We start from the raw sequence: 28,000 nt of genomic DNA, 5'->3' as shown, positions 1-28,000 counted from the left end.
CTATATCTCCACTACTACTACTGCGGCTACTGTGACTGGTGGTAGTCTACAGCTGTTGTTCCTCTGGAGCCATACACAGCACTAGTGAAGGATGTGGCTCATCTGTGCTCCCCCTCTTCTCTCTTGGGAATGAATGGCTGTGGGATTGGAGTCATTGGACCTGAGAGGCTTTCACACAAACTAACGCCAAAAGGCTATGGATGTTACTGAACGATAACAGCAGGTAAGCCGTGTGGAGGACTAGTGGGCTATCTGTGGTTGTAAGCCTACCAGGCTATTGTCTTTTCACAATGGATGAGCATGCTTTTGTGGCACAGTTGATGGTGCGCTGGGCTTCGGGCCAGAAGGTTGAGGGTTAAGGGGGAATTTGGTAGAGGGGATAGCCCCGACTTGGACTTAAACCCGGGTCGAGCAACTGCCAAGAGGTCCAAACTCACCCACGCTAAATTACTGGAGCCTAAATCCAGTATAATAGACAATAGAAACGTTTCAGAAATATAACATCTGGACAATTTGTGAAGTACTCATCAAGTGTCTATGACTCCAGACATTTAAAATTATATTATATTTAAATTAAGACATTTGACCTTGGATATGAGTTAGTATTGTCAGTTGTCTTCATCTGTGGATGATGCCTTATTGTTGAAAATCTCTAGTTGCCATTGCGCCCACAACTGCAAACTGAGAAAATACTGGTTCCATACATCTGAGAAGGGAACATTTGTGCACTAATCCTGGGACTAGACTAGCCAATCAAATAAAGATAGTCAATGCCCAAGTGTCATATCATTGCTTCAATGCTTGTGTTTCTGAGTTTGTGCCTGGCGGTTGGTCCAGGGGTGTAAGAAAAGGGTATTGAGGCAATATTATAGGGCTCCCGAGTGGCGCAGCGGTCGAAGGCACTGCATCTCAGTGCTAGAGCCATCACTACAGACCCTGGTTCGATTCCAGGCTGTATCACAACCGGCCATGATTGGGAGTCCTATAAGGCGGCGCACAATTGGCCCCGTGTCGTCCGGGTTAGAGTTTGGTCGGGGTAGGCCGTCATTGTAAATAAGAATTTGTTCTTAACTGACTTGCCCAGTTAAATAAAGTTTAAATAAAATAAATCAATCGTAATAAGGATAGTTAATAAAGTTCTGGTGATGGGGTATTCTGGTTAGTTGAGGTAGTTATCCATTAAACTGATAGTGATTTTCCTTACAAATTCCACAAATGGATCAATTAAAATGTGGTGACTATCAGAAACAACACCTGCAAACCCAACTGGGCTTATTAAACTGTTTATGAGTTTGTGGTAGATGCTGTTACACTGATGGGAAAGGCTGTCAAAATGATGTCACTGACACACAAGGAAGTTAACTTGCTGACCCCCACCAAGCAGCATTTTGGGAACTTATTTTTAGACACCCTGTGATTGTACTGTCATTATTCTAATACACAATTAGGAAGTATGTGTTGGTTGCATGAATACAGTATTCATGCAAACAGTTATTGTATATAAACCATTTAGCAGATGCTTTTATCCAAATCGACTTAGTCGAGCATGCATATATTCTTCATGTAAATGTTTCCGGTAATCGAACCTTCAATCCTGGCGTTGCAAACGCCGTGATCTACCAACCAATCCACAGAGGACAACAGTTATAATACTCTAATACCCCACCTGTCACTTACAGTAGAACTGTGTGTTGATCGACGCACCACTTACAGTAATCTGAAGGTATAGAGTGCATTCGCAAAGTATTCAGACTTTTTCCATATTTTGTCACGTTACAGGCTTATTTTGAAGTCGTTGTTTTTTCCCCTCATCAATCTCCACACCAATACCCCATAATGACAAAGCAAAAACAGATTTATATATTTTTGTGCAAATTTATGAAAAATAGAAAACTGATATTACATTTATATAAATATTCAGACCTTTTACTCAGTACTTTGTTGAAGCACCTTTGGCAGCGATTACAGCCTTGAGTCTTCTTGGGTATGACGCTGCAAGCTTGGCACACCTGTATTTTTGGAGTTTCTCACAGTCTTCTCTGCAGATCCTCTCAAGCTCTGTCGGGTTGGATGGGGTTGCTGCACAGTCATTTTCAGGTCTCTCCAGAGATGTTCGATCGGATTCAAGTCTGGGCTCTGGCTGGGCCACTCAACGACATTGAGGCTTGTCCCGAAGCTACTCCTGCGTTGTCTTGGCTGTGTGCTTAGGGTCGTTGTCCTGTTGGAAGGTGAAACTTCGCCCCAGTGTGATGTCTTGAGCGCTCTGGAGCAGGTTTTCATAAAGGATCTCTGTACTTTGCTTCGTTCATCTTTTCCTCAATCCTGACTAGTCTCCCAGTCCCTGCAGCTGAAAAACATCCCCACAGCATGATGCTGCCACCACCATGCTTCACTGTATGGATGGTGCCAGGTTTCCTCCAGACGTGAAGCTTGGCATTCAGGCCAAAGAGTTCAATCTTGGTTTCGTCAGACCAGAGAATCTTGTTTCTCAAGGTCTGAGAGTCCTTTAGGTGCCTTTTGGCAAACTGCAAGCGGGCTGTAATGTGCCTTTTACTGAGGAGTGGCTTCTATCTGGCCACTCTACAATAACAGCCTGATTGGTAGAGTGCTGCAGAGATGGTTGTCCTTTTAGAAAGTTATCCCGTCTCCACAGAGGAACTCTGGAGTTCGGTCAGAGTGACCATCGGGGTCTTGGTCACCTCTCTGACCAATTGCTGAGTTTGGCCGGGAGGCCAGATCTAGGAAGAGTCCTGGTGGTTCCAAACTTCTTCGATTTTAGAATGATGGAGGCCACCATGTTCTTGGGGACCTTCAATGCTGCAAAACATTTTTGGTGCCCTTCCCCAGATCTGTGCCTCGACACAACCCTTTTTGGAGTTCTACGGACAATACCTTCGACCTCATGGCTTGGTTTTTGCTCTGACTTGCATTGTCGACTGTGGTGTGTGCCATTCCAAATAATGTCCAGTCAATTGAATTTACCACAGGTGGACTCTAATCAAGTTGTAGAAACATCACAAGAACATCAATGGAAAAAGGATGCACCTGAGTTCAATTTAGAGTCTTATGGCAAAGGGTCTGAATACTTATGTAAATAAAGTATTTCTGTTTTTTATTTTTAATACATTTGCAAAAATGTCAGAAAAATAATTTTCGCTTTGTCAATATGGTGTATTATGTGTAGATTGATGAGAAAAATATGCATTTAATCAATTTTAGATTAATGAATTAGTAATGTAACGGTCTGAATACTTTGTGGAATTCTGTCACAGTCATGCATATTTCTACTGTTTTCTTCAAAGATGAGTAAAATATTGAGAAATGGCCTCTGCAGCTGGGTGTTGCAGTTTTTCAAAGAATTATTGTAATATCACACAAGGAACTACTTAATCCATATCCCAATCATCAGCGTGGATTCACAGTTTTGTGGCAAAGGCAGAATGAAACAGAATACTTTATTTCATATCTCCAAATGCACTTTCTAATAAACCTGCTCTATATATGCAAGTGTGTTTCCGGTTTAGGTTTCAGTCTTATTGTGAGCACTGAGGATATTTCTAACACTAGCAAACTGTTAACCAAAGTCATTTAGCAGACGCTATTACCCAGAGTAACCTACAGGAGCAATTATGGTTAAGTGCCATGCTCAAGGGCACATCAACCATTTTTTTTTCTCCGCTTAGTCAGTTCCGGGATTTGAACCAGAAACCTTTCGGTTACCGGCTCAACACTCTTAACCGCTAGGCTACCTGCCGCTCTTCAGCGTATGATTGGAAGTCGCCTACATCCCTATATCTATCTCCAAGCACTAGTGAAAGTGGCAACACCCATTTTTAGCAGACAAGATCGTTTGGTTAGCACTCACGTCAAAACGCCATGCCGTATAATTCACACAACCTCTCTTCCTGTTTACCTCTTTACCAGTCTTATCTATCTCCAAAATCTACGTTTTTCTACACACAGTCTCTTTCCCACAAGATGTACACCTCACTCACCCAGGGATATGTTCAGTAGGCAAACGTGGAACGTTGCAGATAGAAATGTAGTGAATCGAGCTGACATGATTCCTTATTCGAGCTGACGTGATTCCCCACCTTGGGGCGGCAGGGTCGCCTAGTAGTTAGAGCGTTGGACTACTAACCGGAAGGTTGCAAGTTCAAATCCCCGAGCTGACAAGGTACAAATCTGTCGTTCTGTCCCTGAACAGGCAGTTAACCCACTGTTCCTAGGCTGTCATTGAAAATAAGAATTTGTTCTTAACTGACTTGCCTAGTTAAATAAAGGTAAAGTAAAAAAAAAGTCAGAGAGGTGTGTTTGTTTGACTTATTTTGTTCAACATATTTCTATCGGAATGTCACCTGAACACGCCCCCAGGTCTTCCACATTGCATATACTATATCTGCATTGCACATTATACAGTAAAGCATGGATTAGAGCAGTCACATATTATACACCTGACTGATTTTCCTTATTTACATATATATATATATATATATATATATATATATTTTTTTTAAATATATTTATATTTTAACTGCCAGTTTAGTTATAAATGTGGATATATATATACAGTATAAAACACAGTGTGGAGGTTTGGTAGTCATGTCTTATATCAAACCTGGCTCGTAGTTCATAATGTATTTCAGACCATATTTGCATAATTGTCCACTCCCTCGTATAATATCTTTACTGGGGACGTGAGGATCAAAGTCTGTGTATAATGACACTGTTGTTCTAACTCCCATTCACCTTGTGGATCTGTTATCACTTGTCTAAATGTGTCCTGAATCGAATCATAAAATATGTGTAGGGTGTACACTAAGGAACACACAGCAACTGTAATGTGTAAAAAATATTTTTGTCAGATTCATTTGAAGTCGGAAGTTTACATACACCTTAGCCAAATACATTTAAACTCAGTTTTTCACAATTCCTGACATTTAATCCCAGTTAGAATCACCACTTTATTTTAAGAATGTGAAATGTCAGAATAATAGTAGAGAGAATGATTTATTTCAGCTTTTATTTCTTTCATCACATTCCAAGTGGGTCAGAAGTTTACCTACACTCAATTAGTATTTGGTAGCATTGCCTTAAAATTGTTTAACTTCAGTCAAACGTTTCGGGTAGCCTTTCACAAGCTTCCCACAATAAGTTGGGTGAATTTTGGTTGTGTAACAGTCAGGTTTGTAGGCCTCCTTGCTCGCATACACTTTTTCAGTTCTGCCCACAAATCTTTGTTAGGATTGAGGTCAGGACATTGTGATGACCACTTCAATACCTTGACTTTGTTGTCCTTAAGCCATTTTGCCACAACTTTGGAAGTATGCTTGGGATCATTGTCCATTTGGAAGACCCATTTGCAATCAAGCTTTAACTTCCTGACTAATTTTGCTTCAATATATCCACATAATTTTCCTCCCTCATGAAGCCATCTATTTTGTGAAATACACAAGTCACTCCTGCAGCAAAGCACCCCCACAACATGATGCTGCCACCCATGTTCTTCACGGTTGGGATGGTGTTCTTTGGCTTGCAAGCCTCCCCATTTTTCTTCCAAACATAACGATGGTTATTATGGCCAAACAGTTCTATTTTTGTTTCATCAGACCAGAGGACATTTCTCCAAAAAGTACGATCTTTGTCCCCATGTGCAGTTGCAACCCGTTTTTATGGCGGTTTTGGAGCAGTGGCTTCTTCCTTGCTGAGCAGCCTTTCAGGTTATGTCTATATAGGACTCGTTTTACTGTGGATATAGATAATTTTTTACCTGTTTCCTCCAGCATCTTTACAAGGTCCTTTGCTGTTGTTCTCAGATTGTTTACCACTTTTCGCACCAAAGGACGTTCATCTCCCGGAGACAGAGCGTGACTCCTTCCTGAGCGGTAGGATGGCTGCGTGTGTTTATACTTGCGTACTATTGTTTGCACAGATGAACGTGGTACCTTCAGGCATTTGGAAATTGCTCCCAAGGATGAACCAGACTTGTGGAGGTCTACAATTATTTTGTAGACCTCCACATATTATTCTGAGGTCTTGGCTGATTTCTTTTGATTTTCCCATGTTGTCAAGCAAAGAGGCACTGAGTTTGAAGGTTGGCCTTGAAATGCATCCACAGGTACACCTCCAATTGACTCAAATTATGTCAATTAGCCTATCAGAAGCTTCTAAAGCCATGACATAATTTTCTGGAATTTTCCAAGCTGTTTAAATGCAGTCAACTCAGTGTATGTAAACTTCTGACCCACTGGAATTGTGATACAGTGAAATAATCTGGTTGTAAACAATTGTTGGAAAAACGACTTGTGTCATGCACAAAGTAGATGTCCTATCCGACTTGCCAAAACTATAGGTTGTCAACAAGAAATGTGTGGAGTGGTTGAAAAACCAGTTTAATGACTCCAACCTTTGTGTATGTAAACTTCCGACTTCAACTGTAAGTGTTCAGTAACTGCAGATGTGGCCGCTTCTATACTTCCACCATAGAGCCTAATGAACTTTACCATCATCGATACCCTGCCACTGCATCCCACTGTACCTGGTTGGGCCTGTACGTGCGAAAGACACCCGCTGGCCGGTAGTTGCATTGAGCAAAAGAGGAAGCAATTTACAGCAGAGCATTATCGTGTTATTGTTCAACTTTTGTTTTAGAGGCTGGTGCTCATGCAGTGGTCCGGTTGAGAGAAAGGTGATACGAGGAGAGGAGGGGGCCATCAGTGTTTTAAACCCAACAGAGGAAGATTGGATGGGGATATGGGACTATCAATTAAAGTACAATGAGATGACCCCCCCCCCCCCCCCCCCCCCCATCCACCACCTCCTACCTTGTCTGTGGGAGTCTATCTGAGAGGCTGATCACACCACAACAATTGACAGGCACCTGCTTCCCTTCCAGAGCTGGGGAGCTATTTTCCTGTTTGGAAGCTGTTGGAAATGTGATCAGCCTGGGCAAAAGGAAGAGGAAAGGAAAGACGTGAAGAATAAAGAGTCTCACACTGTGTCTCAGGGTAGAGCATTGTAGAGGCAGAGAAGAAAGCGGGCTAACCTGGTTGCCAGATCTGTTGCTCGTTGTCATGGCTATAACACTGTTTTGAGGGTAGGGTACCATAGAATTACACATAGTCATTTAATAAGATCTCTATGGAGGGTACAGGCAGAGTGGAAGGCTACCCTGGTTGCCAGATCTGCTTGGCTAAAGCATACACAGATCTGGCAACCAGGCTAGCGGCAAGCTGAAGATCTTGTTGCTGTTGACTTGAGATTACTTGAGGGCCTTCATCATGTCACATCTGCAGCTGTGTGCAAGGGTGCTCCACCAGGATTGAGTCCCATTCAGTCCCATTCAGGCTTGACCTATACATCTGCTGACAATAAGACTAAATAGTCAGGTTATGTTCTGTCAGGCTCAGTATGACTCAGTTGTTGGCTTGATCGTGGCACTCCAATCCACAAAGTATTTTGGTTTAAACTGGGAGCCAGTTGTTTGTATTGATCAGTTGATCTAACTGATCCTAATTGATTAATTGGATGATATTGGATGTGTAGCATCTTGGGCTGAAATCAGGGATTAGTGGAAAACCTGCAGATGCTACACTCTTAGGAAAAAAAGGGTTCGCAAAGGCTTCTCCGGCTGTCCCCATAGGAGAACCCTTTTTGGATCCATGTAGAACCAAAATCTAGGGCTCTAGACGGAACCCAAAAGGATTCTACCAGGAACCAAAAAGGGTTCTTCAAAGGGCTCTCCCATGGGGACAGCCGAAGAAACATTTTTAGGTTCTATATAGCACCTTTTATTCTAAGAGTGTAGGGTACTCCAAAATGATATGTGATGTGAAGGACAAAGGAGAGACTGGGGACATGGCACATAGAGACAGACATGTGACTTTTAGTCAGCTTTCCTTATTAACCTCTGTTGCAACAGCTGAAAATGTGGAAGTGACCTTGTTGACGTTTGAGAGGACATTCATACATCCTCTTATGAAAACCCACAGTTTCATATGTGGTCAATAGTTGCCATGTAAACAGAATGATTCAATACCTGAATATAATTTTCTAGAACAGCCTGTAAATCTATGCTATTGTTACATTGACAGTCACTGACAGTCACTGATGTTTAGAAAATGTTGGTATTACTTTGTTTGACTTTATTACACATTCATGAGCCATACTTAATGCATTCATACCACTACATAATCATTTAAATAAATTCATAACCGACAGTCAGCCATTATATGGCAGTGGATGACTCACTCAAAATGTCCTACTGTAAATGAGATCATAAGAGTTGCTTTATTACACCCAGAGTCAACATCTGACCCTAGGCTGGATACAGCCATCAGAACTTATATGACTTATTAGTTCCTTCCCATTCCACCTGGCCTGTGTCCAACACAGTATAGTTCCACAATGACCGGGTGGGTCATTTACCGGTTAGTATCAAACAGTAACTTTCCTACACCTACTGACCGTGCCACTCACAACACATCTTGCCTGATCTCAGACCTGTTTGTGTTGTCCTGTCAAATCCTATGGTCATTGTCAAGCCAAACAATGGCAAGACAGACCAAACAGATCTCAGACCAGGCTATACAGTACACCTTTTAGCGTGGGCGACGGGGGCTGAGAACAAGGCTGTATGGGAGTGTCGTTTATGTGGCTTCTATTGTTATTGTCAGGGTTCACCATATTGTTGTTAACAGTAGTGGTGCTGGGAAATAATGGTTGAATTACTCTGACCCCCCTGGCCTTTGTTCACATGCTCTTCCTCTCGTGGTTCCTTAGGGGCTTTAAATGGCGGGGGCGCCCCGCCGGTTAGCTTCTGGAGCCGGGGGTAACCCTAGATTTCCCCATCCGTCTGACTCTCTGCTCTCTGGCCCCGCTGTGTTTGTGTGTGTCACAGGAGGCTGCTGAGGGAAGGACAGCTCATATTAATTGCCAGGATGGAGCGAATGGAATGGTGTATTTGATGCCGTGCCACTGATTCCGCTCCAGCCTTTACCACGAGCCCCGTTCTCCCTAATTAAGGTGCCACCAACCTTGTGTGGTATTTGTCTGTTTCTTTGTGTATGTGTGGCCACCCAGGCTCATATCTGTACACAATGACAGTTTCCTGTCCTTTGGTCAATACTGTGAAAAGTCCCCCCACAAGACCTAAATATAGGGAGACTTCTCGTTGTGAGCATTTATATCATTGCCTCGCTCAACAGCAGCTGAATGACCCAGTTGAGAAAGTTTGGCTTCGTCTAACCCTGTAACATGACTTTAAAAAAGTCGGTTCCCAGGACCCAAATGAAACCTGCTCCTGGTTTTAAAATGCTTCAAATGAGGTAGTGCTTGTTTTGACTTAGTCTATTTTTATGTTTCAGCTTTATCTCTGTATCAACATAAGGCCAGTGAGGAACACTCATAGATGAGCCTTGGTTGGTCAGAATCAGTGTAAGTTCCCTCAGAGCAGGTGTCTGGTGGGTTTTTCATTCACCGGTACGTTGGTGAGATATTACCGCTAATCACCATGGCGATCACTCCTCTGACCTTTTGTGCATTTGTGTGAGCCATTCATAGGCACAGATTCATATGCAGCGCGGTGCTATCTGGCATACATTATCAGTCACATGTGGGATATAGGGGATTTCTCTGTCTCGATGGGGAGTTTTTGAGCCTGTTATTGGATACAAACACTAGTTGGTGGGAGGGTTTGAAGTGTCTTGTCTTATGAAAAACGTTTGTTTCCACTCAACAAAGGAAGCTGCACTGTCCACATTGGAAACCCCAACCCTGGGCTCTAACCCATGGTGAAGGACAAGAAAGGACCATACGTGGTGCGGCTGCTGCCTAAGACAGTACCTTTTGGATATGTCCCTATATTGGAATCTTAGAATGTGTACAGTCAATTCATACACTAGAAGCCTGGTCCCAGATCTGTTTGTGCTCTTGCCAACTCCTGCTGCTCTCATTGTCAGGACAAAGGTATGGCAATGAGTGATACGAAGAAGGCAGGATAGCACTAATAGATTGGCACGCGGGCTAATACAATAGCTGCTTCTATTGTGAATGTCCAGTATCCTACATTACTGTAGCTCCGATGTCTTTGGCAGTCGTTTTTACAGGCTTTTCTTGAGACATCTGCAGATTGTATCATTAAGTCATGACCAAAAAACGTCCGGCTGTTGATCAATCTGCAGTCAAGATTGTTGTGAAAAACAATTAGACATTTTAGTCAAATTACACAATTATTAACAAATTATTGCCAGTTATTATAGTATTAGACAGCAAATTCATCAGCCTCCAGTAGTTTTGAGGAGATAATGTACATTTATTAATGTGACTGTTATTGGACCTTATTACGTTGATGCAGAGACTGGATTACAGAAACATGAAACTCCTGTGATTGTGAGTGAAAGCAATGAAATTGCTTGTTATAAAACAACACCCTCACCCTATCATGCATAACAGGAGATACAACACAACTGAAACAAAGCCCAACCATAGAGCCTAACACCTGGGTCGAAACAGGCGTGAAACAGAAACATTTTGAAGCCGAAAAATGTGATGTTATTTTATAATATACCCGTTCATGTTCTCTGTTTCAAAACATGTTCAAATCGTTTGGTTTCTACTGAACATGCCCCTGTTGTGTGTCCTAATATCAGGAAGTCCCGTATCCTATTGTCTCTATATGATTCCCAGGAACACAGATGAGGGCGATGCCTATGACGGGCCATAGAAATATAACAAACTATAAGAAGGGAAGGAAGAGAGAATAACAGTTTGTTTTTCTTATCTCTCCATTCCCCTGAAATCCCATCCTGTCTTATGGCTTTTCCACGGAACTCATGAGGGCATTTTCAAATGTCCCCTGCGATGTATACCAAGATGCAAAACTGGACCTGTGTTTACTTCCTTGATCCGATAAGTCTAATATGCTTTCACGGAAAGAGAGGGATGAATGGAGAGAGGTGTGATGTTTATCTTCTTATCCCTCTCTTCTACTCCAGGTCGTGAGAAGACATGCAGCACACGTCGTGTACTGAGGACCGGATCCAGCACGCTCTGGACCGATGTCTGGATGGGCTCAGACCCAGCCCCACGGCGCCACAACCCTGGAACGGTAAGCCTCATCTGGGCTGAGCAGGGTCGGACATGGGCGGGTGTATTTCATCTCTTCGTTGGTGACTTAGTTTTCATTCTCAGGGAATTTGATTCCCAGTGTATTTCATTTGAGACATACAGTCCTTTATTTGTTAAGAAAGGCATAATATGGTTGTTCACGTGAAATGGAAATAAAGGCCTGTTCACAGGCAGCCCTGTCACTGTTGCATGTAGTTCATGTCACAGTATTGATCCAAACTGCAGGAACATTTTCTAAGTGTGGTGTTACAGAAAGTCGACGTCAAATAGCATGAGACGTTTCGAGTGTCCAGCAACGTGTTAAAACCACTCCACAAGAAAATCACCAGTCATCAGTCAGACCACATGGACAGTAACTTGTTGTTCTTTCTCAACTTCTGAGCACCAGAACTGTTCGTTGTGACAGGTATATCTGAAGCCCAGTAGGTCTAGTGAGTCTGTTGTTGTTGAAAACTGTCAGAGAAGTGTTATTACGTGCTAGAGGAAGTATCAACGTTGACACTATGGCTGTGGAGGAAGTTGTGCACACACACACACACACAGAGACGTGGCGGCACAGACCGCAGTGCGCCTGGAAGCATGATGAGGTAGTGTGAGGGGGTAGGATCGGTTAGTGTTGTAAAGCGTAGCAGCACCAACTGAGTCAGATACCATACACCTACACACTGTGGTTTTCTATATCACATTTTCAGGAGGTACCTTGTTGCCACATACTGTGTTGAAATGATGTTATTAATTTGTTTTGAAGTACACTGTGTACCCTTCAGGGAAGCTATATGTTTTAGTTTCATAAACATGTTACACAATGTGGCATGCTCCCTCTGATGTGATGTGACGTGTGTGTGTGTTTCAGTCCTGATGTGCACGGCGGGCCAGTCGTTGAACCGCTGGAGTCTGGAGGAATTGGTGAAGAGAGACCCAGAGAACTTCCTCATCCTCCTGCAGCAGATCCTCAGGAAGACCCGAGAGGTGAGGGGTCACAGGTCATTACTGAAAGGGCAGAGGCTATCATAACTCCTCTACTTAGGATGCTGCTATGACCTAGATTCTTATGGTCACATGTCATGATGACCCCAAGCCTCTACAGGATGTAGGTGGGATTTTAGTCTGATCTACAGTATGTGATTAGGAGCAGTATGCCGTCTTGTGGTGGGAATTGAGAACTGAAACTATAAAGTGTGGATACGTGAATGAACTTTTGGTTCTCCGTATGTGTGTGCAGGTCCAGGATCAGTGTCAGTATGAGCTAGTGGCTCCCCTCGCTATCATGTTCTCCTCCACTCTGTTACAGGTAACGGTAATCAATCAATCAATCAATAAATCAAACATGAAAACCCCAACCTTAGTTACCCCTAACTAGGTGTTTTTCTGGTTGCAGACCCCCTTCTGTCCCCCTGCCACGGAGCTGCTGGAGGAGGCCTGTGAGGTGTTTGGCTGTTTCCTGACTTGGCCAGAGCCTTACTGCAGCGTGTGTAAAGGACTGCTCTCCACCTTACACCAGGAGCTCAAGGCCCCAGGTAAACATGGAGAGACGTGGGCTACTCTAGGTTTTATATCTACCCCATGCTTCTATGGGGGTTTTGAACTATTCTTTTAGTTCATTGGGGCGGCAGGGTCGCCTAGTGGTTAGAGCGTTGGACTAGTAACCGGAAGGTTGCAAGTTCTGAGCTGACAAGGTACAAATCTGTCCTTCTGCCCCTGAACAGGCAGTTAACCCACTGTTCCTAGACCGTCATTGAAAATAAGGATTTGTTCTGAACTGACTTGCCTAGTTAAATAAAGGTCAAATAAATTGATGAGCATGATGTGGGCTGTGAATTAATATGAGGTAAAAAATGGATATGTGTAAGACAGCCTTCCTTTTTCTGTGAGGCAACAAGTGCCTACGTCGACTTCTCTCCCAATGGTCCGAGCCATAGTTGCTGAGGGCTGTAATCATTACGCCGATTCTGTTGCAAAACGTTTAGGAATAAACTGTTTACTCCAAACACAGAAAACGCAAACAAAATTGGACAAATTCAGATGGGTCCCTCCCCGTTTCATTTAGTTTGCTCTGGTTGATTCCACTTGATTCTTAAACGGTAAACAGTTTCCATAATGAATACACCCCATGTCATGTACGGTGGCTCTGTCAACCATGATCAGTGACTGACCCCTAGTGACTCAAACAGATAATGCAGTAAGATGAAACGCACAAATACTGTGAGTATCAGAAAGTATTCACTTTCCAGAGAGCAAGAAAGCCGCTCAGGGATTTAACCACGAGGCCATTGGTGACTTTAAAACAGTTAGAGAGTTTAATGGCTGTGATAGGAGAAAACTGAGGATGGATCAACAGCATTGTAGTTACTCCACCTAATTGACCGAGTGAAAAAAAGGAAGCCTGTACAGAATATAAATATTCCAAAACATGCATCCTGTTTGCAACAAGGCACTAAAGTAATACTGCAAAAATGTGGCAAAGCAATTCACTTTTTGCCCTGAATACAAAGTGTTATGTTTGGGGCAAATCCAATACAACACATTACCAGGGTTGGGAGTAACAGATTATATGTAGTTACATGTAATCTGTTACATGTAAGGGATTACAAAAAACGGTGACTGTAATCCGTTACGTTACTAGCAAAAATATTGTAATCAGATTACAGATACTTTTAAAAAACTAGATGGTTACTTCGAGGATTACTTTTAAAATCAGAATGGATGTTTGCGGAAAAAATATTTGACACTTCTCTGTTTGTTCAATGACATTCAAATCAGCATTGAAAAAAGGGTCAAATTTAAGTTTGTTCCACCTGAGCGAGTCTGACCACAAGTCAGAGACCACTATGATGACACACCAAATGTGTTTGATGGATCATAGGAAAAGAGCAGGAATAGGCTTTTGTAGGCTACAGTCCAAGCAATGTCTTCCAATGGTGCGACTGCTGTCGGCATCCAGAGATGATCCAACTTGAATAAACGCTTGGAGGTAAAGATGACAGCAGTGGGGTAGCCTACGGCAATACGGGGATTTAATTTATTATTGATATCTACATAGTGCATTGATGTGAATCATAATGCTGCTCTCTCATTTAGCTATTTGCGTCATACAGATTGTGGTTGTTGTGGATGGCTGTTCACAAATCTAAATGTGTATTTGAACCCAATAATGGTTGAATACAAGAAGTTTAAACTTCCTATCAATCATTGTTTTTGAAACCAGTGGACAGCCAGTGAAAAATGTGCTCTTGCAACAGCTGCATAGTGCAGATCCCAGCCCATGGAATCAAAGTGGGGCTTTTATTGCTCAATCTAATTAATGCTGATAAAATAATTACATAGGCCTAATGGACACATGCTCAAATTTGCAAAATGTTGATAGACTTAAAGGGGCAATCTGTAGTTGCTACATCCATTTTTGGACATAAATATAACAGTTTGGACACACCTACTCATTCAAGGGTTTTTCTTTATTTGTACTATTTTCTACATTGTAGAATAATAGTGAAGACATCAAAACTATGAAATAACACACAAGGAATCATGTACTAACCAAAAAAGTGATAAACCAATCAAAATATATTTTAGATTCTTCAAAGTAGCCACCCTTTGCCTTGATGACAGCTTTGCACACTCTTGGCAAAGCATGCCATTCCATGAGCGCAGCATTTATTTTTCAACTTGAATCAATGATCCCAATCAGTCCTCCATGACAACAAAATCATAAACAACAGAGTAGGGCTGGCTAATAAGTCATTAGTTTTGGGGTCACTACATGGCTAATCTGTACTTCCATATTTCCAAGTCCTATTCTTGAAGATCAAGGGGTATAACATTTGTTGGAATGACTGGAATTCTGACAGGCTTTGGTTTTTAATGTAAAGATATAATTTAATCGTATTATATGTTGTAGAAAGCGATGGGGTAGAAGAAGAATCAACCCATAAAGTAACATTTAACATCCATATATTGCCAGCTATGTAAACGTTTTATTTTATTTATTTTTACCCCCTTTTTCATGGTATCCAATTGGTAGTTACAGTCTTGTCTCATCGCTGCAACTCCCGTGCGGACTCGGGAGTGGCGAAGGTCGAGAGCCATGCCTTCCTCCGAAACACAACCCAGCCAAATCACACTGCTTCTTGACACAATGCCCGCTTAACCCAAGAAGCCAGCCGCACCAATGTGTCGGAGGAAACACCATACACCTGGTGACCGTGTGAGCGTGCATTGCACCCGGCCCACCACAGGAGTCGCTAGAGTGCGATGGTACAAGAACATTCTGGCCGGCCAAACCCTTCCCTAACCCGGTCGACGCTGGGCCAATTGTGCGCCGCCCCATGGGTCTCCCGGTCACGGCCAGCTGTGACAGAGCCTGGACCTCTAGTGGCACAGCTAGCACTGCGATGCAGTGCCTTAGACCTCTGCGCCACTTGGAAAGCCTAGCTATGTAAACTTTAACATTGACTTATCCTGTAATAGATGTTGTTCAATTGGAAACATAAATTTTTGTCTTCTTCTAATGTCTCTTAGGGGGAAAGTAATCTAAAAGTAATGGAATGTAATCAGATTACGTTACTGAGTTTGGGTAATACCAAAGTTACGTTACTGATTACAATTTTGGACGGGTAACTTGTAATGGAGTACATTTAGAAAGTAACCTACTCAAACCTGCACATTACTGAGTAATAGTCTCCATATTTTCAAGCATAGTGATGGCTGCGTCTTGTTACGGGTATGCTTGTAATCGTTAAGGACTGGAGCTAAGAACAGGCAAAATCCTAGAGGAAAACCTGGTTGTCTGCTTTCCACCAGACACTGGGAGATTAATTCACCTTTCAATAACCTAAAACACAAGGCCAAATCTACACTGGAGTTGTTTACCAAGAAGACAGTGAATGTTCCTGAGTGGCCGAGTTACAGTTATGACTTAAATCTACTTGAAAATATATGGCAAGACCTGAAAATGGTTTTCAAGCAATGATCAACAACCAATTTGATAGAGCTTGAAGAATTTTGTGAAGAATAATGAGCAAATGTTGCACAATCCATCTGTGGAAAGCTCTTAGAGACTTACCCAGAAAGACTCACAGCTGTAACTGCTGCCAAAGGTGCTTCTACAAGTATTGACTCAGGGGTGTGAATACTTATGTAAATGAGATATTTCTGTATTTCAATTTCAATACATTAGCAAAAATAATCTGTTTTTAACTTTATCATTATGAGGTATTGTGTGTTGATGGGTGAGATTTTTTTTTTACAATTCAAATCAATTTTGAATTCGGCTGTAACACCACTATATGTGGAATAAGTGAAGGCACTGTAGATATAACATAATCGGATTAACTTGATCACCTCAGATTGATCAAGTTAGGTAAATGAATAGTCAGGTTTAGGTAAACGTGTCTGCTCAAACATGTGCCATTGATAATGGAGAAGGGCTTGACGGTTCTGTGGGAGCCTGTTCTTGGAAAGCGGATGTGTGATACTTCAATTCACAAAAGAAAAAAAGCAGAACTATAACATCCTGTCAACTACCTGGAAGAGGATAATGACAGATCAAATCAAAAATAAGACTGAAATCTGAGAAAGTCCCGTCAGGTACAGGCCAATGAATGAATGAATGAATGAATGAGCTTGCAGTGGTGTGAATGGGCATCACTATTTTGTGATGTTGTGAGATCAAATGATGATGTAATTGTGTGCAATACAATACTTTTTAGTGTGCAAAGAACAATCAACTTATTCAGCGTGTGTTCACTTCACAGGCATATCCTATCACAGACTGGTGAGAGAAGAGCAAGGCCTGGCCACCTCAAAACATCGCTCAAAAACAATGTAGGTTGTCAACAGTTTAACTGCTACATTTTACTACAGATGATTCTAAATGACTGTGCATGTTTGTCATGCACATGTAAACCACACGTCTGGAACTCCACTTCAGTTATTCCTTCTCCCCACCCCTTCCCTGCCCAATATATCACTACTTCCTTTTCACTCTGTGGGTTTTTCTTCTGTTAGCGTTCCCCTTGTTCTGTTTCCGTGTAACTGGGTGTGTGTTTATATACACATCTTTGCATGTGTGCCGAGAGACAAAGGCATGTGTATCGTCCTGTTCTAGAATTCATGCAACAACGAATAATAATAATTACTTTTTTTAGAGCGCAGACCTCCTATCACCCCTGTGTTTTCCACCATGTCAACCCTGTGTCATCTCATTCCCATAGGACGGTTCTGTTGATGAACCCTAGTGAGGTGCCTCCTGAGTTCCTGTCTGTAGCAGACCAACTGAGTAGTATCCAACGGTCCCAGAGAGAGACGTATATCACCCTGGTCAAACATGCCTACCAGGCTACCCTGGGCACCAAGTACCCCCTGGCCAGCATCCACAAAGCCCTGCAGGTACTGGACGACACAATATACCACTGGAGCACTATAGAGATACCGATAGAAATTGTGATTTTAGCTAAGATTTTGTTAGTCTTGATGGATGTGCAATCTGTTAGTTTTTACCCATCATGGTCAAAATCAATGGTTAGTAGTTTGATAGTTTGTTAGTACCGATCTTCTGAACAGAAACACAACGTGACTTTCTCGCCACAGGTCAAGAGTCTAGAAGTGCTGGTGGAGATCTTCTCCGTGGTAACCGACGTCCTGGAGAGGGCCGCTGCCATGGACGACCCGGCGAAAGGCCGTGATCATGTGACGCAGGGCCTGGAGGGGCTGAGGGAGAAGATGGGCGTCCCAGCGTCCGATGTCAGGAAGTCTGACGGTGAGAGGGTGGAGCCTGGTTACTGGTTAGTGTATTGATTTGTCATATTGAGGCTACTGGGAAAAAATGTCCATACAATGTGTGTAAATGTTGTTTCGTTGTATTTACTCTGTTTTTAGGAATGCTGCAAACTCTACCACTGCCCACAGCCAAGTGCTACATGTTTCACTGGGACAAGGACAACTTTGGTAAAGGACTTTGGTCTTCAGTCTCTCATGAAATGGCTTGTCATGGGATCCCCCTTGAGTCTGGTTCCTCTCTAGGTTTCTCCTACCTAGGTTGACTTTCCTTTCTGTTTGATGGTTTCAACTTGGATTGTGACAAATAAATTTGTCGACGGTCCTTTACAGTACATGCAACTGATAGACTGTGTCCTTGTGATTTTCAGACATCCTCAACACCCTTCTGGAGAACGAGCATGACCTAACCGGCTTCCAGACCTCCAGTGGTCAGGGTGATGGTGAGGAGGGGGAGGAAGATGCAGAGTTTGACCTGGAGGAGGAAGAGGGAGAGAAGGAAGAGGGAGAGAAGGAGTTTGTACGTAGACATGTCGGAGACAACGGCTGGAGCGTGGACCACCGAGCCTCCACCTTCTCCACCGTCTCCTCCCTCTCCACTGCCTCTAAAGACTCCATGTACTCCAACTTGTCCGAATCCTACACCCCCTCCATTCTCTCAGTCACTTCCGGCATCGACAGCGACTTCTACGAAGACCCCGAGGACGCCACCTCCAGCCCCTCACCTTTGGAACAGAGCCCATCATCCGGCAAGTCAACCAAAGCTTCGGCTCGTCGGAGCCAGCACTTCTCCCGTTTCTTCAAGACAAAGACGCAGTCCCTGACCAGAGCCAAGAGCCTCGGCAGCCCAGATGCTACGGACTTTGTCCCTGTTCGTTCAAAGCGCTCCAACTCCCTCCCGCAGCAGGTGCACCTAGTCAGCCCAGACTCTTTGTTCCAGACCCCCTGTACCCCCCAGGCCCTCAAGCACGTGTGCTTCCGCCGGAGGCCCATCCTGAGCAGTGACGAGGAGGGTAACAGTAATGCCACCACCCTGAGGGTGGTAGTGTTCGGGGCCGACCACGTGGCGGGCAAGGTGGCCAGGGCCTATAGTAACCTACGCCAGAGAGAAAACGTTTGCCCGAGCCTCAGCAGAGCCTTCCGGCTGCAGTTCTTCTTTGTGCCTGTGAAGAGGGACGGTGTTGTGAGGTGCCCCAGTCCCAGGTGCCCTAGCCCCGGAGGCCAGTCGGCTAGCCCACGGAGAGGAAGTACATCCTGTACAGTGAGTACAACTCTTATAGTATAGTGGCTTTTTTAAAAGTGGCCCTATCAGGTTTATAGCATAGTGGCTCTTTTTAAGTGGCCCTATCAGGTTTATAGTATAGTGGCTCTTTTTAAGTGGCCATATCAGGTTTATAGTATAGTGGCTCTTTTTAAGTGGTCCTATCAGGTATATAGCATAGTGGCTCTTTTTAAGTGGCCCTATCAGGTTTATAGCATAGTGGCTCTTTTTAAGTGGCCCTATCAGGTTTATAGCATAGTGGCTCTTTTTAAGTGGCCCTATCAGGTTTATAGCATAGTGGCTCTTTTTAAGTGGCCCTATCAGGTTTATAGCATAGTGGCTCTTTTGAAGTGGCCCTATCAGGTTTATAGCATAGTGGCTCTTTTGAAGTGGCCCTATCAGGTTTATAGCATAGTGGCTCTTTTTAAGTGGCCCTATCAGGTTTATAGCATAGTGGCTCTTTTTAAGTGGCCCTATCAGGTTTATAGCATAGTGGCTCTTTTGAAGTGGCCCTATCAGGTTTATAGCATAGTGGCTCTTTTTAAGTGGCCCTATCAGGTTTATAGCATAGTGGCTCTTTTGAAGTGGCCCTATCAGGTTTATAGCATAGTTGCTCTTTTTAAGTGGCCCTATCAGGTTTATAGCATAGTGGCTCTTTTGAAGTGGCCCTATCAGGTTTATAGCATAGTGGCTCTTTTGAAGTGGCCCTATCAGGTTTATAGCATAGTGGCTCTTTTTAAGTGGTCCTATCAGGTTTATAGCATAGTGGCTCTTTTTAAGTGGCCCTATCAGGTTTATAGCATAGTGGCTCTTTTGAAGTGGCCCTATCAGGTTTATAGCATAGTGGCTCTTTTTAAGTGGCCCTGTCAGGTTTATAGCATAGTGGCTCTTTTTAAGTGGTCCTATCAGGTTTATAGCATAGTGGCTCTTTTTAAGTGGCCCTATCAGGTTTATAGCATAGTGGCTCTTTTGAAGTGGCCCTATCAGGTTTATAGCATAGTGGCTCTTTTTAAGTGGCCCTATCAGGTTTATAGTATAGTGGCTCTTTTTAAGTGGCCCTATCAGGTTTATAGCATAGTGGCTCTTTTTAAGTGGCCCTATCAGGTTTATAGCATAGTGGCTCTTTTTAAGTGGCCCTATCAGGTTTATAGTATAGTGGCTCTTTTTAAGTGGCCATATCAGGTTTATAGCATAGTGGCTCTTTTTAAGTGGCCCTATCAGGTTTATAGCATAGTGGCTCTTTTTAAGTGGCCCTATCAGGTTTATAGCATAGTGGCTCTTTTTAAGTGGCCCTATCAGGTTTATAGCATAGTGGCTCTTTTTAAGTGGCCCTATCAGGTTTATAGCATAGTGGCTCTTTTTAAGTGGTCCTATCAGGTTTATAGCATAGTGGCTCTTTTTAAGTGGCCCTATCAGGTTTATAGCATAGTGGCTCTTTTGAAGTGGCCCTATCAGGTTTATAGCATAGTGGCTCTTTTTAAGTGGCCCTATCAGGTTTATAGCATAGTGGCTCTTTTTAAGTGGCCCTATCAGGTTTATAGCATAGTGGCTCTTTTTAAGTGGTCCTATCAGGTTTATAGCATAGTGGCTCTTTTTAAGTGGCCCTATCAGGTTTATAGCATAGTGGCTCTTTTGAAGTGGCCCTATCAGGTTTATAGCATAGTGGCTCTTTTTAAGTGGCCCTATCAGGTTTATAGTATAGTGGCTCTTTTTAAGTGGCCCTATCAGGTTTATAGCATAGTGGCTCTTTTTAAGTGGCCCTATCAGGTTTATAGCATAGTGGCTCTTTTTAAGTGGCCCTATCAGGTTTATAGCATAGTGGCTCTTTTGAAGTGGCCCTATCAGGTTTATAGTATAGTGGCTCTTTTTAAGTGGCCCTATCAGGTTTATAGCATAGTGGCTCTTTTTAAGTGGCCCTATCAGGTTTATAGTATAGTGGCTCTTTTTAAGTGGCCATATCAGGTTTATAGCATAGTGGCTCTTTTTAAGTGGCCCTATCAGGTTTATAGCATAGTGGCTCTTTTTAAGTGGCCCTATCAGGTTTATAGCATAGTGGCTCTTTTTAAGTGGCCCTATCAGGTTTATAGCATAGTGGCTCTTTTTAAGTGGCCCTATCAGGTTTATAGCATAGTGGCTCTTTTTAAGTGGCCCTATCAGGTTTATAGCATAGTGGCTCTTTTTAAGTGGCCCTATCAGGTTTATAGCATAGTGGCTCTTTTTAAGTGGCCCTATCAGGTTTATAGCATAGTGGCTCTTTTGAAGTGGCCCTATCAGGTTTATAGCATAGTGGCTCTTTTTAAGTGGCCCTATCAGGTTTATAGCATAGTGGCTCTTTTTAAGTGGCCCTATCAGGTTTATAGCATAGTGGCTCTTTTTAAGTGGTCCTATCAGGTTTATAGCATAGTGGCTCTTTTTAAGTGGCCCTATCAGGTTTATAGCATAGTGGCTCTTTTGAAGTGGCCCTATCAGGTTTATAGCATAGTGGCTCTTTTTAAGTGGCCCTATCAGGTTTATAGTATAGTGGCTCTTTTTAAGTGGCCCTATCAGGTTTATAGCATAGTGGCTCTTTTTAAGTGGCCCTATCAGGTTTATAGCATAGTGGCTCTTTTTAAGTGGCCCTATCAGGTTTATAGCATAGTGGCTCTTTTGAAGTGGCCCTATCAGGTTTATAGTATAGTGGCTCTTTTTAAGTGGCCCTATCAGGTTTATAGCATAGTGGCTCTTTTTAAGTGGCCCTATCAGGTTTATAGTATAGTGGCTCTTTTTAAGTGGCCCTATCAGGTTTATAGCATAGTGGCTCTTTTGAAGTGGCCCTATCAGGTATATAGCATAGTGGCTCTTTTTAAGTGGCCCTATCAGGTTTATAGTATAGTGGCTCTTTTGAAGTGGCCCTATCAGGTTTATAGTATAGTGGCTCTTTTTAAGTGGCCCTATCAGGTTTATAGCATAGTGGCTCTTTTGAAGTGGCCCTATCAGGTTTATAGCATAGTGGCTCTTTTTAAGTGGCCCTATCAGGTTTATAGCATAGTGGCTCTTTTGAAGTGGCCCTATCAGGTTTATAGCATAGTGGCTCTTTTGAAGTGGCTCTATCAGGTTTATAGCATAGTGGCTCTTTTTAAGTGGCCCTATCAGGTTTATAGCATAGTGGCTCTTTTGAAGTGGCCCTATCAGGTTTATAGCATAGTGGCTCTTTTTAAGTGGCCCTATCAGGTTTATAGCATAGTGGCTCTTTTTAAGTGGCCCTATCAGGTTTATAGCATAGTGGCTCTTTTTAAGTGGCCCTATCAGGTTTATAGCATAGTGGCTCTTTTTAAGTGGCCCTATCAGGTTTATAGCATAGTGGCTATTTTTAAGTGGCCCTATCAGGTTTATAGTATAGTGGCTCTTTTTAAGTGGCCCTATCAGGTTTATAGCATAGTGGCTCTTTTGAAGTGGCCCTATCAGGTTTATAGCATAGTGGCTCTTTTGAAGTGGCTCTATCAGGTTTATAGCATAGTGGCTCTTTTTAAGTGGCCCTATCAGGTTTATAGCATAGTGGCTCTTTTGAAGTGGCCCTATCAGGTTTATAGCATAGTGGCTCTTTTGAAGTGGCCCTATCAGGTTTATAGCATAGTGGCTCTTTTGAAGTGGCCCTATCAGGTTTATAGCATAGTGGCTCTTTTGAAGTGGCCCTATCAGGTTTATAGCATAGTGGCTCTTTTTAAGTGGCCCTATCAGGTTTATAGCATAGTGGCTCTTTTGAAGTGGCCCTATCAGGTTTATAGCATAGTGGCTCTTTTTAAGTGGCCCTATCAGGTTTATAGCATAGTGGCTCTTTTTAAGTGGCCCTATCAGGGTTGGGGTTAATTCTATTCAAGTCAATTGGGGAGATAATTGAAATTTGATTTATAATATTTAAGTTTTTTCAATGTATAAATTGAACTTCAATTCACTTTCTGATGAGATGGACCCAAACCATGTTAGTTTCTGGTGCACCATAAGAAACATCAGCTCTAAAGCGTAACCTCAATTCTAGATAGTGGGTTGATAGCTGTTTAGGCTGACATATTGTTCTTCTAGGAGCTCAACATTCTTGGCACAGAAGACAGCACTAACGACATAGCCCGTTTCATTGGTATGCTGGACCCCTGGTACGAACGCAACACCTTGAGCCTGCTCAGTCTACCAGCCAACGTGGTGTGTCAGGTAAGACCACATTTTGTGTGACATATCAAATGATGAATATGATTAAAAAAATCATGTGTTGTCTCACCCACAGTCAATGGTGTTCACTGTGTCTTGCAGCAAACCTCGAAGATGGAGTCCGAGTTGTATGATAGTTCCTATGAGGATCGTCTGCCCATCCTGGCTGACCTGGTGTTGTACTACTGTCGCCATGCCACCAGGCCTGCACTGATGCAGCTCTACCAAGCTGAGGTGAGGCCTGGATTCTCTTTCTGTCTCTTTTTCCCTCTCTCTCTCTGTCTCTCTCTATCTCTCTCTTTCTCTCTCTCTCACTCACACACACACAGACACACACACACACCACACATCTCCTACACTCAACCTCCATGTTATAAATTTGTGTGTTGACTGCTTGATGTCCTTGGGGTTGTAGATGACGTTAGCTGGAGGCGAGAGGAGGACAGAGGTTTTCCTTCACTCCCTAGAGTTGGGCCACACCGCAGGGACACGAGCCATCAAGGCTATGGGTATGTACATCTGCCTCAGCCCTGTCTCCTAGCAAACAGCCCATAATAAACAACAGGCAGTTCAGATTTTCCAATTAGAAAATATGCAGCCGGGAGTCCGAGGTCTGGGTGGATTATGGCTATGGGAACATCTGCTGTTTCAATCTATGATTCAGAGACTCAATTTGTCTCATTTGTTCCCCTATGTCGTTTCTTCAATGCTACATGACAGAATCTCTTCCAGCGATTTTTGCTTATTAAAAAACAAAGTGATACTAAATGTATAAATCATCATTCTTCGTATTCATCATCATCAATGATTGATTATTCATCTTCAGCATCATGTTCAGCTCTATGGCTGTATCCTAATAGGAAAGCTCTGTGTTTGTCCTTTTTGTAGGTGCCGCGAGCAAGAGGTTTGGGATCGATGGCGACCGGGAGGCAGTCCCTCTGATGTTAGAGGTGGTTTACAACAGGGTAAGATGGTGTTCGGCAGCTGTTCATCCTTCTAGAAACATACTGACCGTGTCAACTGCAAAATGAATCATCATTATCTTTGCCTGATGCATCTCTGACGTATTTCTCTCTCTCTCTCTCTCTCTCAGGTGGTCATCAGTGGGAGAAGTCAATGGACGAAGAAAGACAAAGTTTGCACCTCCATCAACCTGACAAAAGCCTGCAAGAATCCAGAGGAACTAGGTGATATAACGACAGCAATAAAATAAACTACAGTAAAATAAAGTTCTGGGTTCATTCATGAATTGGACATTTTTTGGGCCAACGCTTTTTAGAGAGCAGCCAAATCAGTTGTAGGTTTGAAAGTTTGTTTCGTCAACGCAGACATCCTGTTTTGATCCCTTCCTTCCCCCACGGTTTCAGATTCAAAGATGGAGTGCTTGCAGTTGACAATGACAGAAGTACTGAAAAGGCAAAACTCAAACAAATCTAAGAAAGGCTACAATCAGGTGAGCAGGATGTTGTCAGATCGAGTCGGTGCGACTTGCGCACATCAACAACTTCACATAAACCGCCGTGCTCTATAAGGACTCCATAAAGAGGTCTGTAAGCAGCATCTCTCGTACCCCGAGAACGAGATTCTTTCTAGATCAACCCGATAACAAACCCAATGTACACTTTCACAGACACGTCGCAGTTTCTACTTTAACAGAGCACGACTTTCACTTGAGGTCTTTTTGTTGTTGTTGTTGTCCAACCCTTTTCCTGTTCACTGGATCTTACATTAATGTGACACACTGCATCCTGTAGCTCAGACAAAAACAGCATTAATGCCACTAATGAATGCTTTTCTATATGTCCTTAGGGCTGGTTTCACAAACACAGATTAACCTAGTCCTAAACGCTTTCACTGGAGATTGTCCTTTGATCTTGTTTTTGATCCAGGACTCTGCTTAGTCTGTGTCTGGAAAAACGACCCTTGGAGTCCCATAATATACTTGTATTGCTTCTAATGGCCAGTTTCTACTTGACAGCAACTGAGCGTTACTGAGGTGAAGGTGGACAAGGTGCAGGTCAGTGGGACTGGTAACACCACCTTCGCTGTGTGTCTGGACCAGGATGAGAAGAAGATTTTCCAGGGTGTCACCAGGTACAGGAATACACACACACACACACACACACACACACACACACACACACACGCACGCACGCACGCACACACACACACGCACGCACACACACGCACACAGTCACAGTCTTATACAACTGTCGTCCCATTCAAAATCCTATTTTCCCTAACCCCTAAACCTAACCTGTACCCTAAACCTAACCCTAGCTCCTAATCCTAAAACTACCCTAGCTCCTAACCCTAAACCCCCTAGAAAAAGCATTTGACCTTTTGGGGACCAACAAAATGTCCCCAGTTGGTCACATTTTTGTTTTACTATTCTTAGTTAAACACATCCACACAGTCTCCACAAGTAAAGTTAAACACGGCCACACACACACACACTCTGACCACAGTGTCTCTTTCCCTCCCTCCTTCTCTCCCAGGTGTGAAGTATCTGTATGCTACAAGCCTGACAGCTCTACAGACTGGAGGTTAGACCAGGGTCTGTCCGCCCAGATCCAGCCACTCCACCCCACCTTCTGCTCCCTCCTCTGCCTGCCCATAGCCACCTTCAGCGGGGCACAGCCCTGAGAGGGGAAGACTAGCCTTAAAAATATATATATACTTTAATGTATTTATGACACTTTTTTTAGACAGCTGGTAACAGAGGGGGAGTAAGTGGAGATGAAAAGCCTTGAGTCTGTGGACCAGACAAAAATTAATGGAAGTGACTCTTTTTGGAGCCAAGGGACATTATGGCTGCTGGATGGTTCAGCGAACCATCCTCCTGTGATGACTAACATTGCCTGAGACCTACAGACCTCCGTTGGGCTAACACAGTCTTGTGACATTCAGGAGACCGGGGTTCAATACCCAGTTGCTAAAATGGACACTATGGATTATGTAAATGATGTACATTTGTATACTATATATTTCTTCCCTCAAAATAACTTCAACATTACACTGTAGCTACGCTGGTATTGGTGCAAGGTATTTGGAAGCACTGAAGTCCTCTCTTCCTGCACTGTAATGAGCAACGGTTTCCTGAAGTGGGACATTTCTGAAATATCACAGTGACTTCTTTAGACCAGCAGGGGAGTCCATTGTGTTCATTTTCCCACACGAGAGTAACGTATGTCAGGATAATGAGGTAGGAAAAGCAGCCTTTCTCAGGACTCCGCAGACTCACCCAAAAGCAATTATGTTCAATGTTGTTTTTTACATTTGAATGTATACATTTGACATTGTATTAAATAATCCCATTTTGACATTCCATTGTACATAATATAAGATGTATCATACTGAGTAGCACACTGTAATGTTTATTTGACACTGTATTTGACAAAACATAAGATATATTTGGTTTATTTAGCTGATACCGATGACCGCAGGAAAGGACATAGATATTCCAGGATAGATTGACCTGGTGTCATAGACCAGTCTATGGTGCTACAGAATATGCTCATCCAGTCCTTTGTTAATCAGTTGTCTAATTTATTGCTGTCTACAGTTTTGCACTGGCAAAAATGGATATGGTCACAGTAATCAATCATACAGCAGAATAGAATGCACAGTAAAAATGCTTTTAAAAAAGGGTGAGGTTGGTATGTTAGAAATCTTTGTGTTTAAATGGGTAGGACTCTGGGTTTATCCTGACTGTGACCTAACCAGTTTCCCTGTGATGTCAGGAAAACACCACAGACTAGTAATTACACATGCATACCGAGTGTACGAAACATTAAGAACACATTCCTAATATTGAGTTACACCCTCTTTTGCCCTCGCAACAGCCTCAGTCCGTCAGGACATGAACTCTACAAGGTGTCGAAAGCCCTTCCACAGGGATGCTGGCCCATGTTGACTCCAATGCTTCCCACAGTTGTCAAGTTGGCTGGATGTCCTTTGGGTGGTGGACCATTCTTGATACACACAGGAAACTGTGGAGTGTGAAAAACCTATCAGCGTTGCAGTTCTTGACACATGCAAACCGGCACCTTCTATCCTACCCTGTTCAAAGGCACTTAAATCTTTTGTCTTGCCCATCGGCTGAATGGCACACAAACAAACAACATCCTTTAACCTGTCGTCTCCCCTTCAACTACACTGATTTTGAAGTGGATTTAACAAGTGACATCAATAAGTGATCATAGCTTTCACCTGGATTCAAATCAAGTCAAACTTTATTTGTCACATGTGCCGGATACAACAAGTGTAGACCTTACCGTGAAATGCTTACTTACAAGCCCTTAACCAACAGTGCAGTCTACAGTATGTCATGGGAAAAGCAGGTATTCCTAAAGTTTTGTACATTCAGTGTATATTGCTATAAGGTTAATTTAACAGACAGATGCAAAATAAACAGAAATGAAAGGTACTGTACATGTAACAAGATATAACAAAATGGTGTTGTCTGGCCCTTCTGTTCTCTCCATATGGTACCAATTTTGATGTTAGTCTTTATTTTGCGTCTTATCAATGACGAATCAATGTTCTAGGAATTGTTTGTATAGTATGACAAATCCTACAAGAAATAAATAATGATGATGAAATAAGATAAAATGGTAGGCTACATTTTTTAAAAACTTGTTTCTCTGGGTATCTTTG

The 28,000-nt window shown here is 42.9% G+C and overlaps 1 protein-coding gene across 2 annotated transcripts; it reads left to right on the top strand.

The window, feature by feature from the left end:
- The first annotated feature begins 10 nt into the window (after positions 1-10).
- Positions 11-27,955, top strand: LOC139370339 (phosphoinositide 3-kinase regulatory subunit 5-like). 2 transcript variants are annotated; one of them, XR_011627127.1, is made up of 19 exons: positions 14-223; positions 10,995-11,107; positions 11,981-12,096; positions 12,350-12,418; positions 12,506-12,644; positions 16,878-16,947; positions 17,337-17,511; positions 17,713-17,881; positions 18,001-18,069; positions 18,270-19,159; positions 23,219-23,344; positions 23,444-23,575; positions 23,757-23,850; positions 24,230-24,306; positions 24,435-24,528; positions 24,709-24,794; positions 25,320-25,435; positions 25,840-26,546; positions 27,187-27,955. XR_011627127.1 is itself a non-coding variant. In XM_071109763.1 (18 exons), the coding sequence occupies exons 2-18, from the start codon at positions 11,008-11,010 to the stop codon at positions 25,985-25,987; spliced, it is 2,670 nt and encodes an 889-aa protein (XP_070965864.1). In that variant the 5' UTR covers positions 11-223; positions 10,995-11,007; the 3' UTR covers positions 25,988-27,955. The 2 variants fall into 2 exon arrangements, 1 of the variants encoding a protein (XP_070965864.1); XM_071109763.1 differs by having other exon boundaries at positions 11-223; positions 25,840-27,955.
- The last annotated feature ends 45 nt before the right edge of the window (positions 27,956-28,000 follow it).

The sequence above is a fragment of the Oncorhynchus clarkii genome, chromosome 17, assembly GCF_045791955.1.
Source record: "Oncorhynchus clarkii lewisi isolate Uvic-CL-2024 chromosome 17, UVic_Ocla_1.0, whole genome shotgun sequence".
Classification (NCBI taxonomy): domain Eukaryota; kingdom Metazoa; phylum Chordata; class Actinopteri; order Salmoniformes; family Salmonidae; genus Oncorhynchus; species Oncorhynchus clarkii.
This window is presented reverse-complemented; position numbering and strand designations above follow the sequence as displayed.